General features: G+C 42.1%; 1 protein-coding gene across 1 annotated transcript; it reads left to right on the top strand.

Moving 5' to 3' along the window:
• The first annotated feature begins 1,770 nt into the window (after window positions 1-1,770).
• On the top strand, window positions 1,771-13,904 carry LOC134007164 (cell surface A33 antigen-like). The gene is made up of 7 exons (XM_062446381.1): window positions 1,771-1,956; window positions 10,974-11,140; window positions 11,290-11,506; window positions 11,696-11,860; window positions 11,963-12,079; window positions 12,440-12,569; window positions 12,838-13,904. The coding sequence occupies exons 1-7, from the start codon at window positions 1,911-1,913 to the stop codon at window positions 13,247-13,249; spliced, it is 1,254 nt and encodes a 417-aa protein (XP_062302365.1). The 5' UTR covers window positions 1,771-1,910; the 3' UTR covers window positions 13,250-13,904.
• Window positions 13,905-14,581: the final 677 nt, after the last annotated feature.

A 14,581-nucleotide genomic window follows, 5' to 3' on the forward strand; every position in this document is an offset into this window, starting at 1 on the left:
CGTAGAACAACTCCTGTCATAACACCTGCCATAGTGCTAGCCTGTCATAACCCAAGCATGACAAGTTATGATTTCACTTCATCATAGAACTAGCCTGTCATAACCCAGCAATGACAAAATATGATTCCACTTTATTATAGAACAACCCTGTCATAATGGTAGCCGGTGATAGTACAACCTGTCATCGCAGTCAGTCTGTCTGTCCATTGGTCAGCATATCTGTGCATCTACTTTATTGTTTGTCTATCCATCTATCAGTTTGTGTGGCACTGTCTACCTGTCTGTCTGCCTCAGTCTTCCGGCTTCTGTCTGTCTGTTTATAGGAAAGGCGATCATGTCTCACATTCTCTGATCAATAAGACACACATTATCCTTAATCACACACTTCTCAATAAGGTTGGACAGCTGGTGTGCACGGCAATCAATGATGTTGTCTAAAGTGCATCAAAACAGCCCCTAATGGCAGCAGTGTTGTCGTCCAAACATCCTGATCGAATTTCGAGTGTTCAAGTGTTCCATCCCCAGCGGTGTGGTGTTGATTATTTTCTTCATCACCTTTCTGATGGGCTTTTGTATTTACTGTGACATCGATACCAGTCTGAGGAGTACAGGATCTCTGAGAGTGTGTGTGTGTGTGTGTGTGTGTGTGTGCGTGCGTGTGTGTGCGTGTGCGTGCGTGTGCAATGCACCTCCACCAGGGGGAGGTAAAGAACCACATAGGACTGTGCTCTATAGTAGCTGGCTGCCTGTCTCCCTGGGGCAGCAAGCCATTATGTTCACACTCTCAGCCATCATCTTATCTTTCTGGGTTTGTCATTTTATAGTCTGAATGTTCAGATTCTCATCCGAGATCAGCATGGGTCAGGTTTGATTGTTAGGCACCGCCTATCACGGAGCAACAATGCAGTCAGCACTGACTGGCTTAATATTTATATTTTATATTTATATTTTGTCATTTAGCAGACACTCTTATCCAGAGCGACTTACAGTAAGTACAGGGACATTCTCCCCGAGGCAAGTAGGGTGAAGTGTCTTGCCCAAGGACACAACGTCATATGGCATGGCCGGGAATCAAACCAGCAACCTTCTGATTAATAGCCCGACTCCCTAACCGCTCAGCCACCTGACCCCCCTTAATGTGCTTAATGTGTGCATCTGAGAACTTTGCATGTTTCTCTCTCTCTCTTTCTTTTTTTGTGCTCGGGGAACCTGTGTGTATGTTAGTGTGTGTTAGTGTGTGTTAGTGTGTGTGTGCATTTGCATGTGCTGTCGTTGACACACCCTTGTCGAACCAGTTAGACTTGATGTGGTTCAGTCTTGCTCTGTGCTCTGCTTTTCTGAAACTTGACCTTCCTTCCTACTCTCTGTACTCACTCACCCTCAAAAATACATATTACACACCTGAAAATAGGGTTGAATGTAGATCGAATCATCCTTCTTTCCTTGTCCAGCATCTGCCACATACCTGCATATCATTTCTATGAACTACTTCCTGTTTTATCTGATTATCCATATACATTACATTACATTTAGACATTTAGCAGACGCTCTTATCCAGAGCGACTTATAGTAAGTACAGGGACATTTTTTTTAAGTACTAGAGTGGCTGCTTTCGTGGAAAGTGGGTCTTTGGCAGGTTGTCACAAGTTGGTATCTGAGGTGCGGTCGTTGGAGGAGAAACAGGGTGAAACATGAAGACTTGACAGGGCAAGCATCAACTCGACAGTAGGGCGGGAAGAGAATGCTTTCCTTGTAGGGAGGCGTTCTAATTGGCGGGTCACGCTGTCACTCATCTTGCGGCAAAGGGACCCAGCGCAAGTTTCAATGAGAGCGTTTGTCAGGTTGATCATAGCGTGACAATAAGACGCATTGTTGACCGTATTTGAAAGATAGGTAGGCCTACATCGATAATGGCCACAGAAAGGAAGATTTTCGGCTTGTCCATTCTATGTCTTGGTGAGTTTGTCCGAGTTTTACAATAATTATTTTGAGGGGACTAGACTTCTGCCGTTGATCAGGAACACACACCTGTTGGGTGATTTAGGCGTTGCCGTCAAGTTTAGGTTGTGAGGGTTACATTGTAAAATCGTATGGCACATTCACATAAAGATAATAGGCTATTTCCTGTAGTACAATAGTAAAACAAGTTCCTTCAATACCTTCATTTCATTATTTCTGAAGACGAATTTGACAATGTGCAGTAGGCTATATAAAAAAGAAAATCTCACTAATAAACGTAAAGCATGTTTCTTAGTTATATTCAGTAGCCTACATACATTAAATAAAACATTCTCAGTATTTTTTAATGACCACTCAGTTTTTGGTTCTACAGTCCACATCATTCCACTCCTTTCTAGTCTGGTGTTTAAAACCGTGTAAAATCAAACTCCTTGCTCCTCCTTGGATTTTCGCAACGCCTAGTACAGCCTGAATGTGTGTTTATAACTGTGTTTAGGATGAATTAATCTGTTCCACATAACTTTAGCCAGTCACCTTACTGCACTTTTTCTTTCTGGGGTGAGATGTCCCTGGTTCAACGGGCTTGAATTGTGGATGTAGATGTTTTTCTATTCCATAATGATGTTAGCTTGATGTACTCGTCTCCGGAAGGTGTGGTCTCTTCAGATCAGCCTGGTCTTGGTTTGGATTCAAATTATTTGCTTTCCTGGTGTCAGACTGGTTCAAGCTGACAGGAAGGTGACATTGATTTGAAACCATACATTAGATTAGAACAATGAAAAGTAGAAGAGCACCACACTCTAAACTAAAGCAGAAGTCTAATTGGGGGTGCTCAAGCCTTCGGCGAGAGCACAACCTTTGTTCTCTCACATATATACTATTATTGGGTGTGCTCAAGCCTTCGGCGAGAGCACAACCTTTGTTCTCTCACATATATGTTTATTTATTGGGTGTGCTCAAGCCTTCGGCGAGAGCACAACCTTTGTTCTCTCACATATATATTATTGTGAGAATGCTGTTAAGTTTCGGCAGAGTCTTGGGTCTCGGAAAATATCTTTATATTTTGGATTGGACGTATAGTTTTGCGTCTAGGTCAACTTGTTTGAGGTGTGGATGCTAGGTAAATGTTCGTTTTTCTCTCTGCCTAGCTCGTTAGCTATCACAGCTGCGCCATCACCGTGGCAACCAAACAAACAAGCACCAGGAAAGCAAAAGGAACACGTTTTTGAAACTGCAGGTAGAGTCGTATTTCTGACTGCAGACATATAAAGAATATCTCTGGTTTCGGCAGAGTCTTGGGTCTCGGAAAATATCCTTATATTTTGGATTGGACGTACAGTTTTGCGTCTAGGTTATCTTGTTTGAGGTGTGGATTCCAGCTACCTTTCTCTTATTCTCTGCCCTCAGCGCGTTAGCAATCATAGCTGCACCATCACCGTAACGACAGACACGCACCACTCAGTCTCTCACACAGGTGATTGGTACGTTTACTTGACCATGAGAAACACGATTACTAGCAATTGTCGGTTTATGCCAATAATACGATTACTCCGTTTACATGTGTAATTAGTTATGTGATTACTCAATAAACGCGTCTACATTATTCTTTTTTATTAATCGTTGTATGCTCCACGGCCAAAACTTGCACCATCATCCTTCTGCAACAAAGTGTCGCCGTGTCTTCCTGTATCGGCCCTACTGCTGTATGTTTCATTCCATCAACACATTGAATCCAACTAAGAAAGCCGAGTAAACACACTCAATGGTAGGCTACATCTGCTACTGCTATTACTATCCCAACTATAATTTCATCTGTTAAAACGATAATATTCTTGTTACGACTAGCTAGCCTACTTCTTCTTCTGTTTAACAGTTCAGCTTTCAGCTTCTCCCACATTGTAGGCTATTTTAGCTCTTAGCTTTGTTAAGATGATGCAGTTCAGCTTCCACACTGCCTCTTTTGTGTGACTCACACATTTTTGAAATTCATTTCAGCTTGCGGGTATTTTCTCATTTCTCACTTTTATACTTTTTAAAATATTAAGGTTTTTGTGCAAATTATTCTCCCTTTAAAAGTAATGGTAAATCCTTTCAAATCATTGTTGGAATGATGCTCCAGTCCCTTTCAAAAATACCTTTCGGTTGCTTTGAAGCTTCAGCTTATAACTTTCTACTAAATTTTCACTATTTTCAGCTTTTTTAGCATGGTCAGCTATCCCCATTCAGGTTTTCAGCATTCTCACTGCTGTTTCGCAGGAACAGCCGTTTCTAGTTATTATTATTATTGTGAGAATGCTGTTAAGCATTCTCACTATTGTTTTCCTGTTTCTCTTTATTATTATTATTGTGAGAATGCTGTTCAGCATTCTCACTATTGTTTTTCAACTTCTTAGTTCTTCCGCCGTTTTTTGGCCTTTAACTCGTTCTGCATACTTTAACCGATTCCTACAACTTTTGTATCAAAACGTTCAGCTCCTTCAGGAGATGATGGCTATGACTTTTGGTATTTCTCACTTTTATACTTTTTAAGACATTAAGGTTTTTGTGCAAATTATTCTCCCATTAAAATTAATGGTAAATCCTTTCAAATCATTAAAAAGCTTCCTCCTCTTTCAAACGTAACTACTTCAGCTTACTTTCAGCTAGAGACACCATTCAACCTTTAAAATGTTCACAAGACATTCAGCTATTCCCAAATGATTCAGCTTTTTCAAATGTTCAGCCAATTTTGAATTATGACAGTTTGAAATACATTAAAATGTTTGCTCCTTCTCGATTTTTATGAATGAGCAGCAAGCTGGCTGCTCTTTTTCTGATATTCAACTAATTTGTCAAACAAATTCCTCTAACGTTCATATAGTTTAACTTACAGAAACAAGTTATACCTTAAAATGTAGGAAAAATTGTCCTCTTTCAGCCAATGTAACTACTAAAGAGCTCACATTTACAGATTTTCAGCTATGAGCCTTGAAGCAAGAGCAGCCTTTCAAATTCTCTCACTAACTTCAATGGAGAGGTGAGTAAAATCAGTCAGAGAAAGCAAGAAGGAACAAGATTTTGAAACTGCCGATAGAGTCGTATTTCTGACCTCACAGACATATAAAGGACATCTCTGGTTTCGGCAGAGTCTTGGGTCTCGGAAAATATCCTTATATTTTGGATTGGACGTATAGTTTTGCGTCTAGGTCAACTTGTTTGAGGTGTGGATGCTAGGTAAATGTTCGTTTTTCTCTCTGCCTAGCTCGTTAGCTATCACAGCTGCGCCATCACCGTGGCAACCAAACAAACAAGCACCAGGAAAGCAAAAGGAACACGTTTTTGAAACTGCAGGTAGAGTCTATTTCTGACTGCACAGACATATAAAGAATATCTCTGGTTTCGGCAGAGTCTTGGGTCTCGGAAAATATCCTTATATTTTGGATTGGACGTACAGTTTTGCGTCTAGGTTATCTTGTTTGAGGTGTGGATTCTAGCTACATTTCTCTTATTCTCTGCCCTCAGCGCGTTAGCAATCATAGCTGCACCATCACCGTAACGACAGACACGCACCACTCAGTCTCTCACACAGGTGATTGGTACGTTTACTTGACCATGAGAAACACGATTACTAGCAATTGTCGGTTTATGCCAATAATACGATTACTCCGTTTACATGTGTAATTAGTTATGCGATTACTCAATAAACGCGTCTACATGATTCTTTTTTATTAATCGTTGTATGCTCCACGGACAAAACTTGCACCATCATCCTTCTGCAACAAAGTGTCGCCTTGTCTTCCTGTATCGGCTCTACTGCTGTATGTTTCATTCCATCAACACATTGAATCCAACTAAGAAAGCCGAGTAAACGCATAGGCTACATCTGCTACTGCTAATACTATCCCAACTATAATTGAATCTGTTAAAACGATAATATTCTTGTTACGACTAGCTAGCCTACTTCTTCTTCTGTTTAACAGTTCAGCTTTCAGCTTCTCCCACATTGTAGGCTATTTTAGCTCTTAGCTTTGTTAAGATGATGCAGTTCAGCTTCCACACTGCCTCTTTTGTGTGACTCACACATTTTTGAAATTCATTTCAGCTTGCGGGTATTTTCTCATTTCTCACTTTTATACTTTTTAAAATATTAAGGTTTTTGTGCAAATTATTCTCCCTTTAAAAGTAATGGTAAATCCTTTCAAATCATTGTTGGAATGCTGCTCCAGTCCCTTTCAAAAATACCTTTCGGTTGCTTTGAAGCTTCAGCTTATAACTTTCTACTAAATTTTCACTATTTTCAGCTTTTTTAGCATGGTCAGCTATCCCCATTCAGGTTTTCAGCATTCTCACTGCTGTTTCGCAGGAACAGCCGTTTCTAGTTATTATTATATCAACTTCTTAGTTCTTCCGCCGTTTTTTGGCCTTTAACTCGTTCTGCATACTTTAACCGATTCCTACAACTTTTGTATCAAAACGTTCAGCTCCTTCAGGAGATGATGGCTATGACTTTTGGTATTTCTCACTTTTATACTTTTTAAGACATTAAGGTTTTTGTGCAAATTATTCTCCCATTAAAAGTAATGGTAAATCCTTTCAAATCATTAAAAAGCTTCCTCCTCTTTCAAACGTAACTACTTCAGCATACTTTCAGCTAGAGACACCATTCAACCTTTAAAATGTTCACAAGACATTCAGCTATTCCCAAATGATTCAGCTTTTTCAAATGTTCAGCCAATTTTGAATTATGACAGTTTGAAATACATTAAAATGTTTGCTCCTTGATTTTTATGAACAAGCAGCAAGCAGAGTGGCACACTCTGCTTGCTGCTCTTTTTCTGATATTCAACTAATTTGTCAAACAAATTCCTCTAACGTTCATATAGTTTAACTTACAGAAACAAGTTATACCTTAAAATGTAGGAAAAATTGTCCTCTTTCAGCCAATGTAACTACTAAAGAGCTCACATTTACAGATTTTCAGCTATGAGCCTTGAAGCGAGAGCAGCCTTTCAAATTCTCTCACTAACTTCAATGGAGAGGTGAGTAAAATCAGTCAGAGAAAGCAAGAAGGAACAAGATTTTGAAACTGCCGATAGAGTCGTATTTCTGACCGCACAGACATATAAAGGACATCTCTGGTTTCGGCAGAGTCTTGGGTCTCGGAAAATATCCTTATATTTTGGATTGGACGTATAGTTTTGCGTCTAGGTCAACTTGTTTGAGGTGTGGATGCTAGGTAAATGTTCGTTTTTCTCTCTGCCTAGCTCGTTAGCTATCACAGCTGCGCCATCACCGTGGCAACCAAACAAACAAGCACCAGGAAAGCAAAAGGAACACGTTTTTGAAACTGCAGGTAGAGTCTATTTCTGACTGCACAGACATATAAAGAATATCTCTGGTTTCGGCAGAGTCTTGGGTCTCGGAAAATATCCTTATATTTTGGATTGGACGTACAGTTTTGCGTCTAGGTTATCTTGTTTGAGGTGTGGATTCTAGCTACATTTCTCTTATTCTCTGCCCTCAGCGCGTTAGCAATCATAGCTGCACCATCACCGTAACGACAGACACGCACCACTCAGTCTCTCACACAGGTGATTGGTACGTTTACTTGACCATGAGAAACACGATTACTAGCAATTGTCGGTTTATGCCAATAATACGATTACTCCGTTTACATGTGTAATTAGTTATGCGATTACTCAATAAACGCGTCTACATGATTCTTTTTTATTAATCGTTGTATGCTCCACGGACAAAACTTGCACCATCATCCTTCTGCAACAAAGTGTCGCCGTGTCTTCCTGTATCGGCTCTACTGCTGTATGTTTCATTCCATCAACACATTGAATCCAACTAAGAAAGCCGAGTAAACGCATAGGCTACATCTGCTACTGCTAATACTATCCCAACTATAATTTAATCTGTTAAAACGATAATATTCTTGTTACGACTAGCTAGCCTACTTCTTCTTCTGTTTAACAGTTCAGCTTTCAGCTTCTCCCACATTGTAGGCTATTTTAGCTCTTAGCTTTGTTAAGATGATGCAGTTCAGCTTCCACACTGCCTCTTTTGTGTGACTCACACATTTTTGAAATTCATTTCAGCTTGCGGGTATTTTCTCATTTCTCACTTTTATACTTTTTAAAATATTAAGGTTTTTGTGCAAATTATTCTCCCTTTAAAAGTAATGGTAAATCCTTTCAAATCATTGTTGGAATGCTGCTCCAGTCCCTTTCAAAAATACCTTTCGGTTGCTTTGAAGCTTCAGCTTATAACTTTCTACTAAATTTTCACTATTTTCAGCTTTTTTAGCATGGTCAGCTATCCCCATTCAGGTTTTCAGCATTCTCACTGCTGTTTCGCAGGAACAGCCGTTTCTAGTTTTTATTTCTTTTTGCCCCCCTAAAACTCAGTCAATATTTGGCCTACATAGACAACGTAGGTGTCAAAAGTTTCGTCTTGGTAGCGATTGAGTTGCTTCTATTGGAATTTACGTTCCGTTGCATGGTTTAGGCTGAAGTTAAGTTTTTGTGGCGAAAAGTGAAGCTAACGGTGGCTAATTTGCTAGCCACAGTCACTGACGTTACTAACGTCACTACGTCACTAACGTCACGAAAACACGCGTGACTACCTTTGGCAGAACATTCGTTTCGCATCTGTTAACTTGGGGGATAGCTAGGCTAACTATAGCTTTACTGCAAGGCAGCTGCAGAAACGCCACAAGCAAAGAGGCCAGGGTGATAACTATTTACTCATTTTACTTTGTGATATGACACACAATTGTCATGTGTAATGTACTGTATAAGCTGATATTATTAAGGAAGTACATCTACTTTCGGAAACAGTAGTCTACTATTTCACTGAAGTATTAGCATCATGACATTAGCCTGTGTTGCCCGGGCAACACATACTACAGTGGTCTATGATGTAGCGTTATCTGTTTTCAATCGTTAAAATAAACATTCCTCACATATACATTTTCGTTGTAGGATTTATTCTGACATTAGTAAACGATTTGTTGGTGAAATTACCATTACCTGTGGTTTCAAACCAGTGTAGCTCACTGCAACGCTGTAGCTTACGCGAGACACACGACAAAAACATCTAACTTACACAGCTGTTTAGGAAGTCAAACGGCGACAGAACATGTTCGGCACTCCCCTTACTTAAATCAAAAGTCTATCTAACTACTAACCTGAACTTCATTGCCACAGCCTAAACGTTGTCAATCTGTTCATGAAAATAATTAATTTCAGCTTAAACCGTACAACGGAACGTTAAATCCAATTCAACCAACGCAATCGCTACCAAGACGAACACAGCAGTAGTCTAGTATTGTACCGTAGTAGTACAATTTACCGGGGCAGCTTCTCCACACAGGGCTATATCGCATTTTGCGTTGTTACTGACAATGATCGCTACCAGTGAGCTTTTTATGAATGAGCGATTTTCCACTAAATAAATGTCAAGCTTATTTACGTTTTGGGGGGCATATTTTCAGTTAGCAGATGGTACTGTTTGAATCGCGATTCCATCTTCTACTGCCGGGTAACGTCGTAGAATAATCTTCAAAGGGGGTTCTTTATTAATGAATGAATGCAATGAGTAGGCTAAATGCCTGAAAATATCATGAGAAGGGAAAAACTTAAAATGACGTTTAAATCATAGAGATTAGGTCAATTTTTACACCGGTCTGCCCAATTTATTCGTTTTGTTTCAACGATGAGGCTGCCTCTTGCAGGGGAAATGAGAAGACATCTATTTCATTCTACACTTCACTCGTATTTTCAGTTGTAAATGAGCAGCAAAAAAAAAATTCTTTTAAATCTATGTCATCTTTATAAATAATAAGTATGCATTTTTATATAAAATATACAGAAATATCAGTTGTAAAAATGTCATTCAAAAACGGACCCCTGTGCAACCGACGCAAGCAAGCACACCCTACAATTTCCCCAGAAATTGTACCCTCTCTAGTTTGTCTTAGAATAGGAACCTGAGGTTGCAGTGGGCACAGACCCAACATAGGAACACTGTTGACTGTTGAAGTGGAAAAAATGGCCTGGTCAGCTTTTGTTGTGACATGGAGATAGTTGGGGAAGAATTTGGCATAAACCACATGAATCGATGGATCCGCCCTGTCTTGTGTCAGGGATTCAGGCTGGTTGTGGTGGCATGATGGTGTGGGGAATGTTTTCTTGGCACACGTTAGCATCATTTTTACTCCACAACCTACCTGAGGATTGTTATGGACCATGTGCAGCCCTTTCTGCCCACAGTCTACCCATTTTGTGTTAGCTACTTCCAACAAGACAACACAAGTCACAAACACAAGTCATCTCAAGCTGGGTCCACGATCATGACATGGGGTTCAGTGTACTCCAATGGCCTTCAAAGTCAACAGATTTCCTTCCAAAACTTTCATGGCCTCCAAAAGGCAATTTGTCGTTCAGCACAGAGCCCATTAATACCACATCAAAATAACACAACATAACAATCATCTCAAAGTCATTTATAGCAGCCATCATCATATCATAGATTTCCAGATTTCCGGTGCACGTCAATAATTGTATGCCAATATTGTAATATTCATAAATAAATAACGAGTCTACTGCACCTCCCCTAGGTTCTCATGTATTCCACCCCCCTAAGTAGACCATGTATTACCCAAGACTCCCCATGGCTACTGCATCTTGTTTAATGGAGTTATTGCCATGGGAATAAAGGTCTTTTTTGCTTGGTTAGTTCTGACGGACCACCTTTTGGTGGAACGGAATTTGCAGCCATGTTGATTCCATCCCGTCAACATGGACCCCAATCTCTAAGGAATGTTTTCAGCACCTTGGTGAATCCATGCCATGACACATTCAGGCTGTTCTGACGGCAAAAGGGGGTCCTGCTCAGAATAGAAAAGTGCACCTAATGAAGTGGCTTTGAATATGAATAGAATAAACAATAGAACCTAATCCTAATCTTTAAGTCTTTATGTCTTTACCTGCTGTTTAAAATATGTTCACCCCCCCCCCCCCCCCCAGTGGTGCAGGCTGCTGTTTGTCTGCAGGTATCTATCCCCCAGAAGAACTATGAGTACGCCCGGGGAGACAACATCACGATACCCTGCAAATACACACCTAAGAAGCTTGTCAACAACATGGTCGTCGTCACCTGGACAGCCAAGTCCATCAACCCCGACGAACCTGACGTACGAACCTGATGTCCTCTGTCCAGTCAGCCCGTCCCAAAAATGGTCTGTTTACAAATGAACGTTCGAACACTCCTCTTCTCCCACCCTCCTCTCCTTTCCTCTCCTCCCACTCTCCTCTCCCCCCCACTTTCCTCTCCCCTCTCCAGACAATAGTGCTGACCTCCTACTCCTCTCCCTCCACGGTGGATGTGACTGAAACATACGTGGGTCGGGCCAGCATAGAAGAGGACATCCCCACAGGGAAGGCCAACCTGCGCCTCCTATCCATCGGCCTCCAGGACAACATGGATTTCGAGTGCCATGTCTCCATCCCTGGAGATGTCACTGGGGTTCTTGCTGCCACTGCCAGACTCATAGTGCTGGGTAAGACTGAAGAGAGACCAGTCTGGACCAGATTAATACCTGGGGCAGACCTTGTCAACAAGGATATACTGAATATGAACAAGCCTAATTATTCCTCTTGGTGGGTCAGTGAGGGTCTGCCCAGTTATGTTTGGGATCTAAAGTTGGAGATTGATTATAACCTTCGGGTTGTGTGTGTGTGTGTCCCAGTGGCGCCGTCCCTACCGCTGTGTAAGATCCAGGGTTCGGCAGAGTACGGCCAAAACATCAACCTGACATGTGTGTCTGCGGAGGGCTCCCCAACCCCCACCTACAGCTGGCAGAGAAGGGACGTCTCAAACATCCCCCGTCCCCAAGACGGCCGCACCACCGACAGTACGTAGAGTAGCGTGCATGTGTGTGGGAGAGCTGTGTGTGGTGGTGATAGTTTTCTAGTGTTTTTGTGTTGAATTGGTGCGTGTGTGTGTGTGTCTCCAGAGAATGGTCTCCTGTCTCTATTCAACGTCTCCACTGAAACGTCAGGCTACTACATCTGCACCTCAGCCAATAAGATCCGCTCAGCCACATGCAACGTCACCCTGAGTGTCATGCCACGTAACCACAACCACCATTACTTTATCGACAACTGGATTAATTACTGCTATGTCACTTCATGGAGATCAGCCAATCCTAAATCCTCTTCTTATCTTTTAATCTACACTCTTTCCCCTGTCCTTTCCTCACCTTTTCTCGTTTTTGCCCTTGTCTCTCCTCCTTCGCTCCTCTTCTTCCTCCCTTCCTCTTTTCTCCATTGTCTTCTTCCTTCCTCACCCCTCCCTCTTTCCTACCCCTTCTCACCTCCCTCCTTTCTTCTATTCTCCTCCCTCCCTTTCTTCCTCTCTTCTCTCCTTCTTCTCTCCTTCCTCTCTCTCCCCTCCCCTCCCTCCGTCCATCTCTCTTTCCTTTCTCCCTTAGCCTCCATGAATCTGGGCTACACCGCCGGCATCGCCGGGGCAGTGGTGGCTGCCATCATCCTCCTGATCGTCATCATCTGCTGCTGCCGTAGAAGGAACAAGAACAAGGGTCAGGAGGACTACGAGATGGGGTAGGAACACACACATACAGGAGGACGAGGCCATAGACTAGGAACACACACACACAGAGAGGACTACTCCATGGGGTAAGAACACACACACAGGAGGAGGAGAACATAGACTAGAAACACACACACAGACAGGACTACTCTGTGTACATGCTACATAGTGTTCCTACTATGGGGTAGGAACACACTCACAGAACTAGTGTGTGCACACATACAGACAGGCTACACATCCACAGCCTCTGACAGTGTGTCCTGTTGGGTGCTTCTTCAGGGCTCCGGAAGCAGAGTTCAGCGACAAGGAGCCCCAGGAAGGGAGAGGGGAGGAGGTTCGGTCCGTAGAGCCACCCAGGAACGCGGAGCGCCGCAATGAGCGCGAGTACGACCGCCGCAGCGACTACGACGACCGCCGCAGCGAATTCGACGACCGCCGCAGCGACTACGACGACCGCCGCAGCGACTACAACGGCCGCCGCAGCGACTACGACGACCGCCGCAATGATATTGACGATCGCCGTAGCAACTACACAGATCGCCGTAGTGACAATAACACCGACCGCCGCGATCGCTATGATGATCGGCGCGACCGTGACTACAAGGACAGTGGCCATGACGACCGCTATGATGAGCCATATGATGACAGACCTCCCAGGGTGCCAGCCAATAAGCCAGTCAGGAAAGACTGAAGATTAGACCACCTGACCCCTAACACTTGACACCAGTAGGAAATCTGAGGGCTGGATGATGATGATGATGATGATGATGATGATGATGATGATGATGACGATAGTGACGATGATGACAATGTGTGCGAGCAAGACTTCTAGGATGTGTTGTTACTCATACTCAGGTGATAGTCTCAGGAGACATTTTAATTTTCTGCCATCTGTTTGTGTGTATGACAGGGTGCACATAAGAGTGTGTGTATATACAGGTGATGGGTCCACAGCTTAACAAACCCCACAGGTATGGCGAGGTTTAAATTAAAAACATATTTTTTATACTTTTAGTTTTTATCCATTCATTAAGCCTATAAGCACCCGTTTCTCTTTTATCTGAATTGTGAACATGTATTCACATGAAGCAGATGGTGAGATTACAGGACTATTTAAATAAGGACCAGAATGCCAGCCATATTTGTGATATTTGTCAGCCATTTTGTAACAAAGACGCATTCCAGCACATTGTTGCCTAAAGGCAGCAGGCATAGTAGGTTCACTGTGTCTTGACATGCAGAAGAATAATGTAGACAAATAATATTTTACACTTTATATAGATGTTTGCTGTACATTTGAAACTGTTCTATTTGGGGGCAAAATTAAATAAATTTGAATTGTATTACATTGCCTACATTATCTTTTTTTTTTCAGTATAACTAGGATATGTTTACTACAGATCGCTTAATGCATAGACTAATACCGGTAGACTACAGTTAACATTTTAAATAAAAACAAATTTATAAATTGGCCGTGCTCTCACCAACCCCACCCTGGCAGCGCCACTGCTATGGTACAGTTTTTTTAGACCAGTAAATGTCGATGTGGAGTCCCTAATGAGATCATTCTCATGTACCGCTAGAGGGCGAAGCTGCACTGTCACCGTCCTTAACCCTTGTGTTATCTTCGGGTCATTCTGACCCATCAGTCATTGTGACCCACCGTCGTATTGCGACAGATTTACCGCATACAAAGACAAAGTGAAGCATTTTCTTTTAACAGCTAGGCTGTCTCAGACCCCCCACATTGCAAAGGTTAAAAGAAAATTATTTTAATTTGTTTTTGTATTGGGTAAAATTGGGTAAACACAACGATGGTTCGTTATGAACCTTTGGGTCATGTGACCCGAAGGCAGCACGAGGGTTAACCACCCTCAAATTAATTTAAACGAAAATCTTGCATGAGCCCAATTTGATCCAGAATAGAACGAGGAAAAGTACCATTCTGTGCAAGTTAGCCCAATTTGCCTCTAGAAAAACTGCTTCGGTGGATTCAAACCACACCGATGACTCACACACAAAC

The sequence above is a fragment of the Osmerus eperlanus genome, chromosome 21 (genome assembly GCF_963692335.1).
Source record: "Osmerus eperlanus chromosome 21, fOsmEpe2.1, whole genome shotgun sequence".
Classification (NCBI taxonomy): domain Eukaryota; kingdom Metazoa; phylum Chordata; class Actinopteri; order Osmeriformes; family Osmeridae; genus Osmerus; species Osmerus eperlanus.